General features: G+C 38.7%; 2 protein-coding genes across 4 annotated transcripts in view; one reads left to right on the top strand and one right to left on the bottom strand.

The window, feature by feature from the left end:
• The window catches only part of NDC80 (NDC80 kinetochore complex component), a 15,912-nt gene extending 13,786 nt beyond the window's left edge, over positions 1-2,126 (bottom strand). Inside the window, exon 1 of the mRNA XM_054285252.1 lies at positions 2,056-2,126. The gene's annotated coding sequence lies outside the window, so the exon portion shown is untranslated. The remainder of the gene's footprint in view (positions 1-2,055) is intronic.
• METTL4 (methyltransferase 4, N6-adenosine) lies at positions 2,058-21,594 on the top strand. 3 transcript variants are annotated; one of them, XM_054285254.1, is made up of 9 exons: positions 2,058-2,080; positions 3,718-4,232; positions 4,942-5,004; positions 8,189-8,555; positions 10,681-10,750; positions 12,580-12,754; positions 12,969-13,075; positions 13,665-13,753; positions 19,837-21,594. In XM_054285254.1, exons 2-9 carry the CDS (start codon positions 3,804-3,806, stop codon positions 19,980-19,982), a joined length of 1,446 nt encoding a protein of 481 aa, XP_054141229.1. In that variant the 5' UTR covers positions 2,058-2,080; positions 3,718-3,803; the 3' UTR covers positions 19,983-21,594. The 3 variants fall into 3 exon arrangements, with proteins under 3 accessions (XP_054141229.1, XP_054141230.1, XP_054141228.1); XM_054285255.1 differs by lacking the exon at positions 2,058-2,080 and adding an exon at positions 2,295-2,377 and having other exon boundaries at positions 19,840-21,594; XM_054285253.1 differs by lacking the exon at positions 2,058-2,080 and adding an exon at positions 2,295-2,377.

Below are 21,594 nucleotides of genomic sequence, written 5' to 3'. Positions count from 1 at the left end.
TAACATGGAGGCCTTGAGAACTTTCATAACAGGGTGAGAAAATAAATCTTGGATTCAATAACAAACCACAGGTATTGAAAACAAAAGGAGGGTTTAGAGTTTTCTCTGTTAACCTATCGTGAGCTTGGATTTTGCAATATGCATGAAGTTCATTACCACTGTTATATAAAGTGGCTGATTGATCAATAAATTGGAGTTCGATGCATCAATCAGATGGTCGCTTCTCCCCTTCACTTCAATACACAAGCACTGCTTACAGCACTTCTGCTGTACATCAGCTCCCGAGCTTCTTTTCTTAGCCCACCCATTCCTCTGCAACTGAGCTCCTATTGAAGTGAAGGGGAGAAGCGACCATCCTGGTGATGCATCGAACTCCGATTTATTGATCAACCAGTCACTTTATATAACAGTGGTAATGAACTTCATGCATATTGCAAAATCCAAGCTCACGATAGGCTAACAGAGAAAACTCTAACCACTCCTTTTGTTTTCAATACCTACAATTGTTTATTAGAAACAGAACCAACGTTCCCACTGTGATATGAGAGTTTCCCAAAACTTCCATATCTGCTCCCAGGGAGCCAGCTTTTCCCAGACAGAGTGCTTTGCTTGTTATGGGAAGACTGTCTGAGAACCTTATTGTTTATAATATTAACCCTGGGAACTGCTTTAGGAACTGCTTTACTTCTACCTTTTACTTTTCTCTCAATTGTATGTCTTCATGGCCTTTTTCTTTAAGCCGTGCTTGAACTAAACTCTCCAACAATCTCCCAGTATTACAGCATAATAACTGGAAAACCTATTCTGAGATAACATTATGGCTCTCTTCAGAATTTGCATGCAGAATATAAATCAAACTGGAATATTAAGACCACTATCCCCACTGTGGCATTAAGGGGGAATTTGAAGTAAACAGAACTCACAATACATTAAGTCACAAAAATTGCCTGCTTCTGCCCTCTACAGAGGTTCTACTTTATTTGTGGGATGGGCTTAAATGACTGAATTATAACTAATAAAAACTCCCTCTATTACAGATGCTACCAAAACACATTATTAATAGAAACTGTTGCTTCATTTTGCTTCCAGTTCCACTGCTCACAAACCACAACAGAAGTTTAGCTCAAGCTCAATTCATAGGGCAGCATTTCTCACTGTGTCTGGGGAAGAATCTGCATTATTCCGTTACTTTAACTGGGACCAACCACAGAGAGAATGAATTTTCACAATCATAGCAAGCAATTAGCTTCTAGAACAACAGAATCAATTAGGTTGGAAAAGACCTGCAAGATCATCAAGTCCAACTTATTTATGACCAAACACCACCTTGTAAGCTAGACCATGGCACTAAGTGCTACATCCAGCCTTTCCTTAAGCAGCTCCAGGGACACTGACTCCACCACCGTGCTGGGCAGGTGTGGTGGTTGTTTGAGCAAGTTTAACACGCTCATTCACGACAGCAGTCTATTCCAGTGTATAATCGCCTTTTCTGTGGAGGAATTCCTCCAATTGTCCCACCAAAGCCTGGTGCAGTTTGACACCGTGTCCTCTCGCTTATTGCCTGGGAGAAGAGGCCGACCCCCACCTGGCTACAGCCTGCTTTCAGGTGGTTCCAGAGTGATAAGGCTCCCCAGGGCCTCCTTTTCTCCAGGCTAAACACCCCCAGCTCCCACAGCCGCTCCTTACGGGACTTGTGCTCCTGACCCTTCCCCAGCTCCGTTGCCCTTCTCTGGACACGCTCCAGCCCCTCAATGAATCGCGGGCCCAGAAGTGGCCGCAGCGCTGGAGGTGCGGCCTCACCAGTGCCGCGCACAGGGCTCTGTCACTGCCCCGGTCCTGCTGGCCACACAGCTGCTGACAAAAGGCAGGACTCTGAAAGAGCAGAGATTTAAGAGCAGATTGCCAGAGCCAATATGCCAGCAAGAAAAAAACCAAGAAAGCGTAGAGCGCGTCAAAGGTGGGCGCAGCTCCACCCGCTCGCCCTGAGAGCGCGTCTAAAACCGTACCGAAGGCGACCGAGGGGACTCAGCGGCGAGCCCGCAGCCCGGGACGCACCGCCGCCGCACGGACACTTGTCCCAGTGAGTGAAGCCGTGAGGGTGTGGGTGCTGGTGCTGGTGCGGCTGCTCCCCGCCCTGCCGTTAACCGCCAGCGCCGCCGCCGCCTCGCAATTTCAAACCCGCCCGCCCGGACGTGTCCCAGGCGTCACACGGAATTGCGTCACGGCGGGGCCGCGGGCCGGGCAGCGCCGCGGGCGGGGACCAGGGGCGGGGGAAACGGAGCGGAGGAGGAGCGGGGGAAACACAGAGGAGGAGGCTCCACCCCCGGAAAGGCTCGGGGAAGGGCCATGGCCGTACGGCGACGTGGATGTGCCCACGGTGAGTGTCTGCCAGGCGCTGCCGGGCCACGGCGAGCCCCGGGTTTTTCTCCGGCGAGCTCTCGGTCCCTGTGTGCCCACGGGGATGGGAGTCGGCGCCCGGCCTCAGCAGCGCCGGGGCCGCGGTTGCCCCTGCCCTTGTGCCTGTGTTATTGCTCCCGGTCATAGTGATCTATGTCTCTGTATGTATATGTATGTATATTTGTGTGTGTGTAGATACGGTGTATGCACGTATATATAACTATAGTGTGTATGTGTGCATATATGTGTGTGTTTATGTGTGTGAAAAATGCATATTTTATGATTGGGTTTTCACAAATATTAAAATGAATATTATGTGTGTTATGTTAGAAAGTGATGCTGTATTAATTTTCTTAAGTAGTGTGTTAAATGTAGTTTTAGGTTATAACAAAATGTTAAAATCGAAACTATGCTATGTAAGATATTTTTTTAAAGAAAGGACTTGCAGCAGGATAGCAGCCACAGGACACCTAAATCTTTCCGAGAAAGTTTCTCCTGATAAGAGAGCAATAAATTCTCTAACTTCTTCCCGCCTCGCTCAGCCATGAAGATGCCAGTTAGGGTTGAGAGGAAGAAGCTGACACTGACCAGACAGAATCCTGTGTTTGAATGGAATTTATTTGTCATGTATGAGGTGTATGAATATGCAACAGGTTATTGTTTTTAGGGGTTAATCCTTCATTAATGGCTGTCCTTTTTTGGGCTTATGCTGCCCAGAAAAAGGTACCTGGACATCCGTAACTCTTTGTTTCTATTGTCTCATATTGTCCTAATCCAAATTGTCCAAATAATTATTACTCTAATTAAATCGCTATTTTTATAACCCTTTTTATTACTATTAAACTTTTAAAATTTTAAAAGCAAGTGATTGGCATTTTTCACATGTGTGAATATGTATAGCATATGTGTGTATATCTAGCATGTGCATATAAATAGTATATATGTAGTCTACATAGCGTGTGTCTAACATATATAGTAAAGACATGTAGTGTAAATGCATGTATATGTGGTGTATATGCAGTGTGTAGATATACACACATACCACATAGTGTTAGACTTAATTGGTGGGTCATAGGGCTGTTTTCTGACTTGTTAAAAAGAGTAAGTGCATACCGTATAAAAGTATAAAAAAGTTGTGTAAAATTTAGCTGCTATAAAAATAGTAGTGGTATAGGGATGAACATAACGGGGAAAGCAGCTGAAGTCAGGAGTTTCAACAGTGTGCCCTGTGTGGGCATGGAAATGTCTGTGAGAAGGCAGGTGCTAATTTATTAAACAGTGATAATTCTGTGAAGTGAATTCTTATAAAAATTCCCACAGGAGGAGGTTGCTCCAGGAAGGGCAAATGGTTGATGAAGGCCATGGTTTCAGGGAGCTGATTTTTCATCCTGAAAAGAGGACTTACGATGTCCGTGGTACATCGTCTGGCAGTGGGATGGCTTGTGGATCATCTCTCTTTCATCAACCAGTGTAGCTATGAGATCTGTGACTGCTTTGCACACCCTGGTGGTGTCTCTCCCAATACTTGTGCCACATCTACTGAAGACTGTCACAGTATTTCTGCTTTTGCTGCCACCCCGTCATCAAGCAACGGTCCTTCTTACTGTCCTGGAAATGCCATAGAAAGAGAAGGTAAAAGAGCAAAAATGAGATATGTGTTTCGGGAGGAGTTCTTTGATGTTTCTAAGCCCCATATAGCTGCAGCTCCTGAGGAGCAGCTGTGTCAGGGATGCCCTGAGGTGAGTCTGACAGAAATAAAGGCCAACAGCAACAGAGAGGAATACCAAGAAGGAGCAAAGAGTGACACTGGAGATTCTCTTGCCACTGCTAGGAAGGTATGTTATCTGTAACACAGTAAATTACAGTAATCCCTTGATCAATAGTATACTGCTAATATGGTTTTGCATACCCAAGTCTTTTTTGGTAGTGTAGAAGAGTGGGAACTTTTGAGAGTATTCCTGTGTCCCTCATGTCAGTAATGTGCATTCTGTGTCTCATAAGCAGTGGATTGCTCCAGAAATCTCCTGACGCTGGTTGTGGTCAGGTACACAGTGTGAAGCTGTGGTAGCTGTTGAGATTGTGCAGATTAGCAAGCTGGGAAGGACAGTATGAATTTACTTTCAGTGTTGTTTAGTACTGTTCCATATGGACAAAAGAAAATAAGAGTCACTTGTCTAAGCCAATAAATGTAATCATGAAGACATAGTGAATTTTTTTCTCCAATTGGTAAACTGCCCTTGGCAGCTGAAATTAGTATGGGCCCAAAGGAGGCATGAGCACAAACTGTGCACTAGGTGCCTTCAGATCCTAGTGCCATGAATAATTTAAAACAGCTTTAAGCCTATGTACCTTGTGAAAGCCTGCAGCAGGTTAGGTATTTTTGGATCTTGTTGCTTATTTGACTTGTACTTGTGATAGAAAAACAGGAAACTTTCTTTTGCTTTTAGAGTTAATTTGTAATTCAGGTATGTTTGGTGTCTTTTTCCCTTTGATTTCATTGTGGAATGATACGGATTTTGTTGTTGGTTTTTGCTAATTCTGCAGAAACGTAAAAGGAAATGTGCGTTCAACCAAGGTGAACTGGATGCTTTGGAATACCATTCAAAGGTAAGTTGGAAAAAATGTCTATTTTGCAAGTACCTGCTACTTGACTTTGGGCGTGTGCCGAGTGAAGGGCATGGTTGCCAACAAATTCTGGTTTGGTAGCTTGTTCCACTGGTGAAAAGAAGGAAAGGGAAAGGAAGGTCAGTCTCTCCAGTCCTCATTTGAATTTGTCCTTACAGCATAGGTCTTCTATGTGGATACATGTGAAGTTGCATCTGAGACATTAGACAGACCTGGAAGCTGCATTCACAAAGTAACTTGGACTGTTACAGACAACTGAACATTGTGTTGTGATGAGTTGAAGATTAGGAATTGGCTGATTTGAAATTGGCAGCATAACCTGTTCTGAAGATCAGCTTTCAGTGTTTCAGGACACTGCGCTGGAGTTACTCAAGACTTTGTGACCAAATGTGCTTCAAAATATCTTATTCTGCAATTAAAAAAAATTCATCTTTCTCTAACATTTTATATTGTCCTACTAAAACATTATGAATGAATTTGAGTTCAAGTCTGTATGCTTATGTCAGTTGTGTACTGGCGAAGATAGAACTGAATTACACTGAAACATAGTAGTGAATTGTAGAAATGCAACCTGTAGGTAATGTTTGATGTATTACTGCTTTCCCAAATAGTAATGTGAACCTGAACTAGGAGCTACACTTGCTTTCTTTCCTTTGGCAAAGGTTTAATCATATTGGGCTTTTAGCTTAAATCTGTTCTGCTTGAACCACATTTAGATGACTGTGCTTTTTTCTTCTATATGGCAGCAGTCTGGTAAACATGTGCATGTGTAAACTTGCTGATACAGTGTAGAGGTCCTGTGATTATGTTTGTGAATAACATGTTTGTGCATGTGCAGAATCACCTTAAAGGAGAAAACTTTGAAGTTCAGCATCAACATGAGTATGAAAACACAAAGGCTAAAAAATCATTCAACAATAGAAATAAGGAAAGAAATGAAAAAAAGAAGTTTGATGCCTTGGAGGTTTGTGTAACTTTGGTGATATTTGGTGAATATGTGGAAAATACAGAGTTTGGAAAATCAGTGACTCCAGTTAGCCTCTTGTATCATTCACAGATTAGAAAGTATTGGGTTTTTTCTAAATTTGTGTTATTAAAGGTTATAGCTCTGCAAGTTAAGCCAGATTATTTTGACACTTATTTCTATCTGTAGACTCATCAAAAATAAACCCAAACAACCACAATTTCTTGTTTTTGCAAGTGAATCTATGAATTTCAGCTGTTGAATCCGTTTATGAATTTCAGTCAGTGTCAACATAGGGAACAGTACAAAATATGCTAAACTCCTTCAGCAGCCATTTGTTAAATCTCCTGCTTTGATTGCTTCATCTTCAAGACTTTGTCCATCTGTGAGTTAACACATGCATGTAAGAAGGTATAATTTCTGAAGATCTGTTTATTAATTCTGTTGAAGTAATATGAGCTTTTCTTATCACAAACGTAGGTACTAAAAATTTATAACTCTGTACTGTCTGATATCTAGAGGTGGCACTATTAAATTATAAAAAAAAAAATCTTTTTCTTCTCCTTCCACTAATCTGGGAATTGTAATAAAGTGCATTTTGTTAAACCCTCTTGTAATCTTGAAGATTCTGTAATCAGAAGCTTTTAAAACCACAGTATAATGGCTTTTTACAGGGACTTTAATAAAGCCCCTGTAACTGACAATGGACAAATGGATAAACCCACCTCACTGACAATCAAAACTCATAAAGGCTCCATGATTTGGAATAAAATGGGTCTCTGAATTTTGTGAAGGGGAGATGCTGACTCCCCAGTAGGTGAATGACAGGGTAAATACATCCAAGACTCGTGTCATCCTGGACTGACTAACAGGCTGTTTGAGATGTCTGCCACTTAGAAAAGTTGCAAAAATTGAGTTGTGATACTTTAATTTGATTTACTGATTGTACTTCTGTATGACTGTAAAATGCATAAACTGTTGTTTTATGAAGTGAATTGAAATGTGGAAAATGACTGATTTTTAGATCCCAGTATACATTTTAATTAAAAAGATGTTCATGGGCACAGTAACTTGAAATTAAATTAGAATTTTAAATTAAACTTCAGTTAATTGGTTTGAAATTTATGTTTGGTTGAAACAATGATATTCCACATCTGTTGTCTGAAATGTTTTCTTTGGTAGTTTCTCACTCTTTCTTTCTCCAGCATTCCAATTGTAACTTTACCAAAACATGAAAACCAACATCAGCATGGTGTCCTGGTTTTGGTTGGGATAGAGTTAGTTTTCTGCTTGGTAGCTGGACAGCTAATGCAGAGTTGATGAAGTGGAAGTGCTGCAAATGAAAAATAAACCTAAGACTTTTAAAAAGCCCCAGAGTCAACATACTGGATGCTAAAGCTAGATCTGTTGCCCAAATGTCTGCATCGAGGTGCAGCTGCTTTGTCCTTTCCAGCCTGATCAGGATAGATCAGAAAACATCAAATATTCTCATTTTGGGTTTAGCATGAGGGTAATGTTGACAGCAACAATTGAAACATTCGCATGTTAAGCCATGCTTACCCTGAGTCAAGGAGTTTTCAGTTTCCTGTGCTCTGCCAGCGAGCAGGTGCACAAAGGAAGCTGGGAGGGAACACAGCCAGGACAGGTGACCCGAACTGGCCAGAGGGATATTTCATGCATAGGATATCATGCTTACTATAAAACAATGAGAGTTGGCCAGGAGCCATGGATTTGCTACTTAGGGATGGGCTGGACATCAGTCAGTAGGTGTTCTTACTGTGCATCAGTTGTGTCTTTTGGGCCGTACTTCTGTCTCACTCCCACTTTTCAATAATAAAAATAATTTTTTAGTTTCAGTTTTTAAACTGATCTTACAGTAGCCCATGAGGTTTGCTTTTTTTCCTTGGATTCTTCTCCCCACCAGGGGCTGGGAGGCACGTGGTGTGAGCAAATGGCTGTGTGGTACTTGGTTGCCAGCTGGGGTTAGACCAAGACGCCTTATTATAATACCTTTGTAGCTTTTGAGCCAATGATCTCAGTAATTGGCAAGGATCCTTCTCCCTGCCTGCAGATTGAAAATGTTTTGATTTCAGTTGCATTCCCTGGTCAAACAGACACTTCAAAGATCTTTTCTTTTTTCTTTTTTTTTTTTTTTTTTTTGTTTGTTTGTTTGTTTGTTTGGGTTTTTTTGTCGCCATACAGGTCAGGAAGCTCATTTGGGAAGGGACTTTGGATTTAGTCCAAGAGGGGCTCAAAAGTGGTTTTCTTCACCGTATGACTGCAAAACTCAGTTGCAGGAAGAATAATGTTCCTCAGCACATTGTCTGTGGGTTGGCTGAACTATGTGAAATGGCAAAGCAGTTTCCAGCTGTGAATGAAAGTGACCATCAAGCTGTATGTGTGCTAGAGGAGGAAACCTCCAGTGCAGAGCAGGACCTGCTTTCGTGTGTTGTGGAAAACAGCTCAAACTGTGCAAAGATAATTGTGTTAATGGGGCAGAAATACTTGGTGCCACCAAGAAGCAGTTTCCTCTTATCTGATATTTCATGTTTACAGCCCCTGCTGAACTGTAAGTATCTTTAGGTGTTTTTCTCCTGCCCAAGAAGGGCAGTTAATATCAAGATGACTCAATGAACAGATTTTAGCTATAGCATTACGCTCATAGTAAATGCTGCTGCAGGCTTTCAAGGTGATATTTCTAACTTTGTGCAAATAGATAAGGACTTCCAAAGGAATGTTGAAGGTTGGCTAGGAATTCATGTTATGAGGGGATTATTTGTCTCCAGGAGGCTCCTTTAAAAGTCGCAGCCAAAGTACAGGAGTTTGTGAGCGCGTTCTGGGCCTCTGTCAGCGTAGAAGTCACACGTTGAATTGAGACTAGCTGTGCTGCTGGGTCCCTGTCCCACAGGATAAGCCTTTAGCATAGGTAGGTCCATGCTGCTGCTGAAGTGGTGGTGCTGCTGTCTTGATTTTTTAGCTAGATTAATCCATGGGGGAGGGATGAGATAGTGCACCATAAAGCTAATGTTCACTTACAGACTCATCCTGTTCAGTGGCAGGGTGTTTTTAGATTGGAATAAACAGGTTGTGGAACAAAACCCAGTATCCCCCAGGGAATGTCACAGTTTGAGAGGCTGTTGCACCCAGCTGGTAGCCAACACCACTTTAGCAAGACCACCAGTAGCAAGCATGACTTGACTTTTCAGCTGCTGTGTTTCACAGCTGAGAGTATTGGCTTATGTAAAAATCAGTGACGAGGAAGTGAGGGGATTTTGGAATAATCAAGTTCTCTGTAAAAGTAGATCAAAAGCTATCCAAGGCACTATCCCCAGCCTTAAGCTGACAGCATACATCAGTCTTCAGTGCCATTCCATGAGTTTTCTAATTGACCTTCATTATTACTATTATTTTTATCACTATCAGTCATAGCTAGGATTTATCAGAAAGTCTTACAGGAAAGATGTTGCCTGTGAGCAAGAGCTGGGCATTACTGCTCTTCCCTCTAATCAGTAATTTTAGATTTTTTTTAATTGCACATGAGAAGAGAGGAAGCATATGTAATTTAGATGCTATGATTTTTTAATTTTGTTTTTTATTGAGAAGATAATCAGGAGGTAGAATCTTACTATCTAAATAATAATTTTGCATTTGAAGTCCAAAATCTAGCTAGGAAGCTGTTTTCATCTGTAGGAAAGAAAGAAGATTATTATCATTCTGCTACCAGTCTCCACAGTGGAGCATATAAGATTCTCCAAGGAGTTACAGAGCAGTCCAAGAAATCTGAGCAAATGCTTTTGAAGTAAACAACAGTGAATGTTAACATAATGCTCTGACTGTAGACTTTTTTCCTGAGTAAATCTGCTGTCCATTTTAATAATTATTTTTCATCTTCCCTTTCACATGCCAAAAGAGAAGTAATTCTTGCTGATCAGTCCACTGTGAAGATAACACCTCCAGTGTTAAATGAATAATGTGTAGTAATCACATTTCATGAACATCAGATACTAAGCTGTTGTTCTTGCTGTCAGACTAAATGAAAGAACAAAAATGTTCTCTGGAGTATTAAAATTGGGGAGTTCTGTTTTTTCATGGATGTGTTCTGTATCTTTTATCCTCCAGCTAAAGTAAACTCAACTTCTCCCATGAAAACTCTATCGGTTCTTTTACTCTTCATTGATTCCCATTTCATACACTATGTCTAGCTATCTGTCTCTCTTTACCTCCAGTAGTGCAAAACAGTTTTCTAGAGCTGGCTTGAAGCTCTGCATGTCTCTGTTGGCGTGATAAAAGATCAAACAGGACAGAAATCTTGCATTCAGGGCTGTAGCTTTTCACTCAGCTGGGTGCCTTATTGCATAGCTTCTGTTGGGAAACTTTGAAAAAATTTTATTTTTGAGACTTGCACTCTGCTATCCTTTTTTTCCCCTGAAAGTCCTAAAGATACTCAAAATTTCTTAGAGGGATCTGACACAGACTACATAAAAGTCTTTTCCTTAGGTAATCAGCCAAAAAATATTGAATTTTCTGGATATGATTATCTGAATTAAAACAAGCATGTCAAAAGTCTTTTAACTTCTTATTTGAAAAGAACAGAAGAAATTTGCAGTTTTGCTATATATCTGTTTTAACTCATAGATATTTTTTCAAGCTACTTTACTGATTTTTCTTTTTTTTTTTTTAATTTCACTTGCCAGACAAGAAAAAATATGATGTAATTGTGATTGATCCACCATGGGAGAACAAGTCTGTTAAAAGGAGTAACAGGTAGGTTTTATAGTAAAATCAAACAAACTTTGTCATTGTAGCTTACAAAGGGTAATTAACATTTTAATATATTGATCCAATCCTGGACCAGTATAACTGTGAGACTGTAGCTCAAACTTGTAAATATTTTCACACATGCTTACCTTCAAATCTATGGACTGCCTTAGGTATTTCACTGAAATGGGTTGGATACTTGGCATACAAGATATTTGCAAGAGTAGATCTTGAATTATCTAGCTGGTGAGAGAATGTTAGCTCTTTACAAAGAAAGTATGGATTCAGCTGTTCTGTACAGCCCAGATCATGCACATATTAGTTTGTAATTAATAAGGTTACTTCAGTGGACATAAAGCTAGATAAATATGTAAGTATTTCCAGGACTGAAATCTTGCTCACAAGTTTGAGTGCATTTTTATTTAATTTGAGGTGTAGCTTAAGCTTCAGTCTGATGTTTACAAGAACATGATAATGCAGCAGTGAAATCATCTAGTGCAATAGGAGCTCTGAGTACTGTAGTTTATGATTACTTATTAACTTAAATTTTTATGGGCTTCCTCCACTGCTGAGTAACATCATGTTTATGCTAGTGGAGTCCTCTTGATTACCGTAGAATTGTATCTCTTTGAAAGAAGGGTAGACAGGAAATATGGTCTTACAACTTCCCTAGAATAAAGTTTGCCGTGGCTTTTGATCTTGTTATGAAGACATAAAATTTGAAGATGTAGAGACTGATGTGTAGGCTGTCCTTTGAAAGCCCTTCAGAAACCTGTCTAAACTCTCATTCAAATGAGACATTTCTCATTCAGAAGTGTCTTTCTTGAGTATATAAGGTACTCAGAGAATAATTGCAGTTACGAGCATAAGTTAGTCACCAAGATCCTTTCTCCCTTATGCAATAAAGGCAAAAAGTGGAGGAGCCATCACTGCTCATAATTATCTTGTTGGCAGCTAATCATTGTGAAGCATTTCTCATCTAGGTGAATACTTTCTCCTCTAGACAGTCCAGGAGGTATTTGGATTTTATCCTTGTTCACTGTTTCTCACTGTAGCATTGTGTAGGGTCCTGGCTACCCACATGGTGGCTGCCAATTTTCATTAGGCAGTGTGCCAATATTTTTGGTGCTGCAATGTGTAGGTTCCACGAGCTGCAGTTTATTGATAGAATAGAACTGCATAATGAAAAAAAATTGTAGAACAGGACAGGATCTGGAAAGCATCCTCGATTCACCAATGTAGCATTCAGTTAGCTCAGAAAAGCGCAGAATGGTTTTGAATAACCTAGAAAACTTCTACCATGGCTGATAATTAAAAAAAATGAACCACTTGTGAAATAATTGGAGAAGTTGTTATCTCTAATGACCTCTTCTCTTGCCATTTAAATTAGTGTGACTCACTTGTCATTTTCATTCAGAAGGGAGTTTATTATGAGAAATGAATAGCATTACATTGCCTAAGAAGCTGTTCACTAAATAGCTTTGTTCTGGCACAAAGATGAGAATATTGAGTTACATCTGATAGTTCTTAAATGAAAAGAAACATGGGCTCCTAAACTTAAGAATCACAACTAATAGTGCTTTATTTCAAGGCATAGTGGAAGTACATAGTTCAAGGTTCTGCTCAGCAAAACTTATGTTCATACACTAATGATTTTATATCAGATCTCTCAGAATTGTCCACTGGGTGTCAGTCTTGAACTATTTTTGTGACTTAGATTGTCAGGAGATAATTCTTGAAGTGACTGGTCTGTGTAATTTTTTTATCCATTTGTTTTGCTTTGAAAGTTTTATGGTTGGTATATACTAATTTGCTTTCTCACTTTATTGACATAGGTACAGCTACTTGTCTTCATGGCAAATCAAGCAGATTCCTGTACCAGCACTAGCTGCTCCAAATTGTCTTGTAGTCACGTGGGTGACTAACAGACAGAAGCACTTACGTTTTGTTAAGGATGAACTTTATCCTCATTGGTCAGTGAAAACACTTGCTGAGTGGCACTGGGTAAAAGTAAGTTCTTAATTTATTTTGTTGCTTTCTTGGAGACTGAGAAGACTTGCACTATGACACTTTGTGTTCTTCTAATTTGTCTATTTACTACCATTTGCTTTGGTATTTGAAAGCTGTGATATCATCAATATCCTTCTTTTGTTAAAGGAAAAGGTCTTGGGAAAATATGGGATATTAAAATTTTCTACTGTATATTTTAACTCTCTTGTGTCAGATTACTACAGCTGGAGAATTTGTGTTGCCTTTGGATTCTTTGCACAAAAAACCCTATGAAGTTCTCATACTGGGGAGAGTTCAAGGAGATGTAAAGGAAGCCTTAAGGTATGTCAGGATATTTATTTATTACTTTTTTTTTCCAGCTGCTAGGATTCCCTTTGTAGGTATCACTAACTCATAATGCAATATAATGTGCCAAAATCTCTTGGCTGATTGTGAACCTAAAGATAGCCTTATTAGCTTTGGAGTAAGGGAGTGCCTTAGTGAGACTAAAGAATGGAACCCCCATCTGTTCCTGCATTTGCTGTCTTGGGAAACTCTTGGACAAAAGCCTTGTGGACAGGGCTTCCTTTGCTGACGGGTTCTCTTGGACCACAGTCCTTGGCACAGGCTGATGCCATTTTGGGGATGCTGCTGTTGTTCCATACATTATGACATAAAAGACTGCATTGTTTGTTCTCAGTGGCTTTGCATGGCTATTGTAAACCATGTTTTGTCCAAAGCCTCAATGATTTCATAATCTGTTGTTTTATGTATTATGTCTGAGCAACATTTAATTTCCCTTGGACTTTGAAGTTTGTGAATGAACATTCTGTGTGTTATCTCCCATCTGAAATAATTCTGCAAGAGCTGTAGCATCACATTGGGTAACATTCATTCTCACGTTTCTTTTCTTTTCTGCTTTGTATGACAGGAAATCTGAAGGTGTTCTTCCAATTCCAGAGCATCAGTTAATTGTCAGCATACCCTGCAGTCTGCATTCACATAAACCTCCTCTTGCTGGTATGTTTTGGTTTTTATGCCTAATGTTTCTGTGGCACAGTGGTCTTGGATGCCTCATTATGGGATGTACCTAGAAATGCCTTAATTTCCCATCTGTCAAGCAATTTTACTCAACAGAACTTGTGGTTCCTCTTAAAGTGTTCTGAAGCACCTCAGTCCTGAGAGAAAATTAATGTGAAAAGCAGAACTTCAAGTAGTACTGTGTGAACATTTTGGGTAGACGTAGAAAAAATATTGCTTTTTTCAAAATTTATCTTTTAAATGCTGTAGAAACAGTTTTACAGATACTTCATATATGAAGTCGTGACAAATGACCTAAAGTACCTTGTGTGAGAGAGAACTTTGGGAATACATAAAATAGGAAAGCAGAAACCTCTTTCTTTATTATGTCATCCTGAAATAAATGTTTACATATCTGCATGAATTGACTATATGCCTACAGTGCAATTATGCCTTTAAATCCAAAAACTTAACTATTTTAAAACTGCTAACAAGAGGCAAAAAATAAGGTATGCCTTGCTTGTTTATGAGGAGTTATATTTCGCTCATTGAAGTTGTATTTCACTCACTGAAATTGATGCAGTAATTCCAGCCAGCCAGTTAGTGTGGGTATAAATTAAACTTTTTAGAGTTAGTACAAAGAATTGTTCTGGAGCACTTGGACTAATTTAGTCAACAGGAAGTGGTACTTCTTTCATCATTACAGCACCTTAGAACTTTACGAGGTTGTGGTAAGAAATATATTTAAAATCTCATGCAAAATCGATTTAATCCTCCGCCAAGGGGGAAGCTCGCAATGAGTCTGCAAATATTCCAGGTGTTTTGTATTCACATCAGAAAGGCAGGTAGAAGAAATGTTTAATGCTCTTGGAGAGGAGAGGTGTCACACTTTGCTTCACTGATATGCTTTCCTTTTTCTCTTCCCAAGGGGTAGAACTACTTTTGATCTGAGCAATTGTTGTACCTCCAGGGATGTTCTAACATCTGTGTTTGGGGGCTTGCATTTATTAAATTACCATATATATATATGTGTACATACACACCTGTTAAAAAACTAATAGAAAGACATACTTTGGTTAGCTAAAAATAGAAGAAACAGAAGGGCAGTTCTGGGAGGATCTTTGTGCCATCCTGAAGCCACATCTTCAAGAATTAGGGCTACAGCAGGGTGTATATGTGTTGATTTAAGCTAATGAACAGTGGGGTGGTTATTTATGAGGCTGTCACTAGGGTCTCTTTAGCAAGCCAGTATTTACCAACAAACTTGGACACAAACAGGAGACTTGTGAGGCATCCAAGGGTGCAAACCAGCAGTTTGGATGTATTATGGAAAATTTTAGTGCAACAATGGTCCTCGGAGCAATTATTTTGTAGGGCAGATCTAGAAACCATATTGGAGAATGCTCAGGGTTATAAATTATAACCCTGAGTGGAATTTGAAGGAAACTGTCCTTCCTTATTTCTCGTGTGTATTCCTTGAGTCTTCATTTGAGTAATGGGATTTGATAACATTGTGCAGCATTTGTATTTCTCTTTGAAAAAATGAACTTGCTTGGAGCAATATGAATGGTTTAAAAAGTTTTTGTGAAAATCCACATATATCCTATAGGTTTTTTGGCAGGTCTATGCAGAATATGGTTATGTAATGAAAAGGTAGACAGTAAAGCAAAAGCTGATTGCTGATGCTTTAACTTCTGTGCTGTACAAGGTGTTGCTTTCACCACCAGGCAATAATGTCAAGCAGCCAGTAGAGAGCAGCTGAGCTACATCCTAGAGGGGTTCAGAAGAAATTTGAACAGAAGCAGAGATTTGGCAAGGGGGGAGAAGGACACTTGATGAGTCACACACATTCTTTATGCTTTGTTTTAGTAGTAACAAAGCCAAAAATATTAGTATTTACTGATGCTGTCTGGCACTTCGTTTCTTATTACAACAATAAAGGTTGTATGTTGGTACATATGTAGCCACTTAATGACTGATTATAAGAGTTTATCTCTCTGGGGGAAAAGAAAGATGTAAATTAAAGTAAGCCATCAAAAAGAGATGTTTGTGTTCCTACAGTGCATTTAACCATGAAATTGCAACTGTAGGGGTTTTGGTGATGCATGTGCTGTGTTCAATGCTTAGAGCTCTAATATGTCATTGTAAATGTAGTTAAGCTGCCTTATGCAAATGTGTTAAAATCAAATTTTATTACTCCAGGTTTTGATTCAAATAACAGCAGGTTTTCTTCCTAATTCAATTCAATGGTGCTCTTAGAGAGTACAAAAGATACTCTGTTACAGATATGTATGAAGTTCAACATAACTTCACATCAGCTTTTTTCCTTTTCCTGTACTATAGATTGTTCTTGTTACAGCCATTGCTCTTCCAGTTTTTAAGTATATGCATTTATTGTCAGAAAATAATGCTGTTGTGTAGGAGTTTGCCTAAAAGCAGTGGAATTAATTCTTGGCTATGTTCTAACCAATTTGCATATATTCAGCAGAACTGTGCAAGGAGGAGTCATGGGAGATCCCTCCTCCTGTAGCAATGATTGTTTATTAGGCCATGTTATAAAGGTTTGCTTGGAACTAAAAAAAGTAAATGCCTTTTGTTTCCTTATAGGCCTTGTGAGCCCTTGCTGTAAGACTAATTGATTGTTGCATCAGCATCTAGGTTTAACTTGAAGTTCAGGAAAGACAGAGTGCTGTAATGCCATCTTTGAGCTGGATTTCAGGGTCCAGGGTTTAGACAAATTGGGCAATAAGGACCTCTATGTCGCAAACTCTTTTGAAGGGTTGTTTTAAACTGAAATAGCTTGTGCTTTATGCTTTACATGGCTCACTGATCAGGCAGTGAAAAAGCAGACAGTTATTTTCACTTTATATATCCAGTTTGTCAATGCAGAACCTGCTTTTTAGGCAGTGGAAGTTCAAAAAATGTTGCTTGTTTCAAAGATAATTCTTCAGCTCATTTAAACATTTTTAGGAGCATGCATCTTCAATATGTGTCTGGGATTAGGAGTGTGCAGGTGTGTCAAGTCTCCTGGCTGGCCACTGGATTGAGCTTCGGAAGGAAATGGGTTTTCTGGAGCTGTTGTGTCTGCCAGCTGCCTTTGTGCTCACTTTACGTGTCCTAGGGCATTCGGTGCTCAAGTACCTGAGCTGCTGTCTTGGTGTTTGTGACACCTGCAAATGATAAAGAACAGGCTGTTTATAATCTATTTAACCTGTTTCCTGTCAGTGGTATCTGTAAGTGGATAGAAGTAATTGTGTTCTGGGTTTTGTTTTTCAATCTATTCCTGTGGTAGAAAAACTCAATACTTAATTTTTCTACTGATGGAACTCCTCTAAGCTGTTTTCAGAGGAAAAACCCCAAGGGTTTGCTTGAGGGCTGCAGATCAGATCCATGTGTGTTAAGATAGCCTATAACAAAGAAGACATAATTTGGGACTTGAACACTGATTTTTCCTATTTGAAGGAAACCAATGTAATGAGATTTTAAGCCAACAAAATTCAGCTCTTTTGATATGGTAATTTTGTTGCAGTGCAAGTTGCTGCCTGATGTGATTATGTAAATGCCTACAACCTAGCAATGAAGAATCATACTATAATGTGATCTCAAATGATATGTAATGTGTCTGGTTTTTTTAAAAAGCCCTCCAAGTTTAAAAAGATGTTGTCTCTGCCAGAAGGAGAGAGGGAGATTCCTGCGACTTCCTTTTTAAATTCTAGAACTAAATTGATAGAAAGACTGGCACACTTTTCCTGCTTCTGTTGAACTGATTGGTTTCTTGGCTACCCCTTTTTTGCTTTCTGGTGAACCAGTCTTTGAGATTGGTTGATGTGTGCTTTTCAAATTTGTTCTTTTAGGCATGAAAATTTTTGGTGACTATTGAAGCTGCTTTGGATTACAGAACCTAATGCTATGATGATTATTTTTAACTTATGAATTTTAAGATCTACCACCTCTCTGGGCAATCTGTTCAGTGTTTCAGCACCCTCATTGTAAACAATTGTTTCCTTATATCTAGTCTGAATTGATCCTATTTTTGTTTAAAACCTTTATCCCCTGTCGTATTGCTGCAGGCCCTGCTAAAATAAGCTTGTTGCCTTCTTTCTTATAGGCCCTATGTAAGCATTGAAAATCCACAATCAGGTCTCCCTGAAGCCTTCTCATCTTCAGAATGAACAACCCCAACTCTCAGCTTGTCCTCCTAGGGGAGGTGCTTTGGCCCTCTGATCAAATTGTCAGCAAATTATGCCCAAGAAATTCTTATCTTAATGGAGCTGTGAAAAGAACAATAAATTTTACCACTTTTTTTATTATGATGTGTTTGCAAAATGATATTAAGCAACTACTCATAAGTGGTGTCTAATTAGATGAACACCCACGACACCAAACAGTGTGTGAGTTTTCTGTCAGAATGTACATTTTCCTCTAAACTTCCCAGACTCTTCTCTGTAAATGCTAGATTTGTTTAAACATTTTATCTTGCCTCTAAAAGAAGCAGGTTTTTGGACTAAGATTCCTTCTGGTAGCAGTATTTTTTAGATTAAAAGCTGCCTTGATGATAGCCCATCTGAGATATTCATGTGACATTTGTTAAAGATTGGGAGAAGGCGAATAGATTTTTACACCATGCCAAAATACAAAAAAGCCTGGAAACACCCATTAAAAATATTTACAGAAAAGTTTTTCATGCAGTGGAGCTTTGGAAGTGGTGATCACGTAGACAGGAAATGCATCTTGGGTTGGCTAACACTAGAAAGTGAAGCGGGTGCTCATCTTTCTGCAACAGGAGCAATCCATGGCCTGACCAGCTGCAGTCTCACATAGGGCATCCGTGACTGGCAAACTTGATGCAAAAAGTCAGTACTTGGATTGCACCAAAAAAAAGAAGAAAAAACATTTCCTCTCATACTTTGGTGTATGTTGACTGGATGTGTTTTTGCTTTATGCAGTGATCATATCTGAAGAGACTGAGTGAAGCAGCAAAATGTTGGCCTTATGAGCTGTATTTTTAAGTGACAGATATGCAGAAATCACTAGCAGATCTGATCTAAAAATGACCAAAGTATTCTTTGGAAAGGGTCATGTTTCCATAATTTTTCTTCTTTTATCTTCAGCAGCAAAACACAAAACTTAACATGCAGTTTTTAGTATAGATAAGTTTTTCAGTCTTTCTGCCTTCTCTGTGTTGGGTGCTCCTTAACCCTTTGCTTTTCTCATGTTTTTTTTTTTTTTTCATGAAACGTAGTTAAGGAGTTCCTCAAACCAGCCACAGACTAAATGGTTCTATATGACAAGTAACACATTTAACAATAAACTCTTTACAATAATACTTTTCAAGCAAAATGCAAGATCTTTTTCTATCTCCAGAATACCAGTGATCAGTGACACAGTTGATGTTAATGACAGACGTCTTTATATTTGGATTTAGGCAGTAAAAATCCCTAACTGTAAAAGAAATTTGAGATTTATGTTACTGAATAGCAGTAACAGTTATAGAAATATCTCTTCAGGTGCCAGGTTGATATTGGTGAAAAAAATAGTTCCTGCATTTTTATAGCCCTTTTAGTGCTATACTTATTTAACTGGTATTACTTTTAAGTTGTCATTGCAAAAATACTTTTATCCCCTTTAAGTTATGGAGGAAAAGAGAGTGTGCTCTTAATTAAGGAAAGGGTTTATGTATTTATTTATTTATATATATAAGTATTGCCCCCATGTTATTGGAGCTAAGTGAGGCTTTAGGAGGTGTTTGGTTGATATTAGTAAAAAAAATTCAGGACTCATTTATGTAGAGGCTGAAATAAATCCTCCTTCCCTTCATCTAAATGAAAACCAATAAATCAAGGCTATTGAAGGCCTTGACAGTATTTTTCAGAATCTCAAGGGCATTTATTTAAGATTACTTTCTCACTATAAATAGTCCAGCTGTTTGATGAAACCTCTGAAATTAATTTGCTGTCTCTCCCTTTTTTAATGAAACATTCATTTTTTTCATCTGCCAACATCACAGGGGAGGTTTTACTTTTTTACTATTGTTATTTGTACCATTGTCATTGTTGTTGTCTTTTTTTTTTTCTCTTGCACAGCAGTTCTGGCAGAGTTTATCAAGCCAGATGTGGAATGCTTGGAGTTATTTGCTCGCAATCTACAGCCTGGTTGGACCAGCTGGGGAAATGAGGTCTTGAAGTTTCAGCACATTGATTATTTCACTCTTCTGGAGAATGAAAACTGAACTGGGTCTTAAACATCTATACCTTCTGAAATTCCACATCATCCCAGGGGCCTCTTGAACTTAGCCTTATTACTGATGGTGCACCTAAAGGTAACAGAAATAAAACCAATTGCATTTTAGTTAGAATTCTTTAAGTGACAATATATGTGTTTAATGCTATCTCCCCTCTGTGCAAGGTGGTCCCTTATTTTGATGATCTGAACATATTTAGATACTTTTGTTACCAAAAACCAGTGAAGATAAAACCCCTTAACAGCAGTGTAGCTTTAAGAAGCAGGCATTCTTTATTTGGTCAGGTGCATGAGGGAGTATCTTCTCTGAAATATTTGTATGCTGATTACAGAGAAAGCTCCTGTTTATATTCTGTATTTTACATACATATTCATTGACATTGATGATACTAATTTCCCCAAAATCATTAACACAGGCTCCCTTCCCTTTGCATACACGTTCTTCTGTACCACGGGTTTCTTTGGTGGTTCCTGGTGGTCAGCCACCCCAAAATCACATTCGACCATCCAGTGAACTGGTAAAAAGTTGGCATAACTGGGGCTAGTTACTCTGCAGTTTTCCTTCTTGGTCAATGTTTAACATGACCCTAGAGAATAAGCATTTTGTGGTTCTATAGGCTTGTGGTTTTTGAAGAATAATCATATTAACCCATCAGGTTAATATGGTGGGTTAAAACAATAATTTTTCATCTGCCAACAATGTTAGAGTGTAAGTTCATCCCTGTTCTTTTTCAAACCTCAAGAAAAGAAAGATATTTTAAAGTATTTTCACTACAGCTATCAAATCTGAGCTGATAGCACACTGCTGCTGCTGTACTGTAGCTTGTGCTATTTTTAAAGAATTATAATAAAGAATTGTATTGTTTTTCAAGAGTCAGTGGAAGTAAACAATTCTGAATGATGCATGTTTTCTTAAAGTTTTTTTGCAAAACAATAGATTTTGAACTAATATAGTTATGAAGGCAGTGTATCTTCCTACTCTGTCTGCCTTAGAGAAAATAAAAGGAACAGTGCTTATATTTACTGGCATATGAATTCTTGACTGACCATATTCTATATAAAATGTTACTTTTAAAACAATTGATAATTCTGTCTTTGTGTATATGGTGTTAATTTTTTGACTACATTTTAAATGATCAGCCTCAACATCTTAAAAATTCTGAAGTTTTAACACATTGTATGTATTTTTTAAAAGACTTTTTCCTTATGTTCTGGAACATTATAAAGCCATGCTTGTGAGCTGTATTTTTCATCTAACAAAAAAATGATCCCTTTAAAAAATATTAAAGAATTGTACACTTTGTGTATCATTTGTTGTTCTTAAATTTACTTTGAAAAATATAAAGAAAATGTAATGAGGCCTCTGCCACTTACTCATTTATAGCAGTTGAGGCAGAGGTGCTGGACAAATTGATTTTCCTGATGGCAGGTTCCTGAGTTCTGACTGTTTGTAATGGAGAACAAAATACATTGCCTAACTTCTTTAACCTTCATTTCCCTTTTGGTAGCCTGGTGAGCTGTGAAGATTTATTTAAATTTAACTTCAAAATGTTAGCAGAGTATTTTTTGATAATTTTGTAATAAAGATGAAAATGAAAACT

Source organism: Melozone crissalis, unplaced genomic scaffold (assembly GCF_028551555.1).
Source record: "Melozone crissalis strain CALT ecotype California unplaced genomic scaffold, PUWL_Pcris_2 ptg000042l_1, whole genome shotgun sequence".
In the NCBI taxonomy this organism is placed as follows: Eukaryota; Metazoa; Chordata; class Aves; order Passeriformes; family Passerellidae; genus Melozone; species Melozone crissalis.
This window is presented reverse-complemented; position numbering and strand designations above follow the sequence as displayed.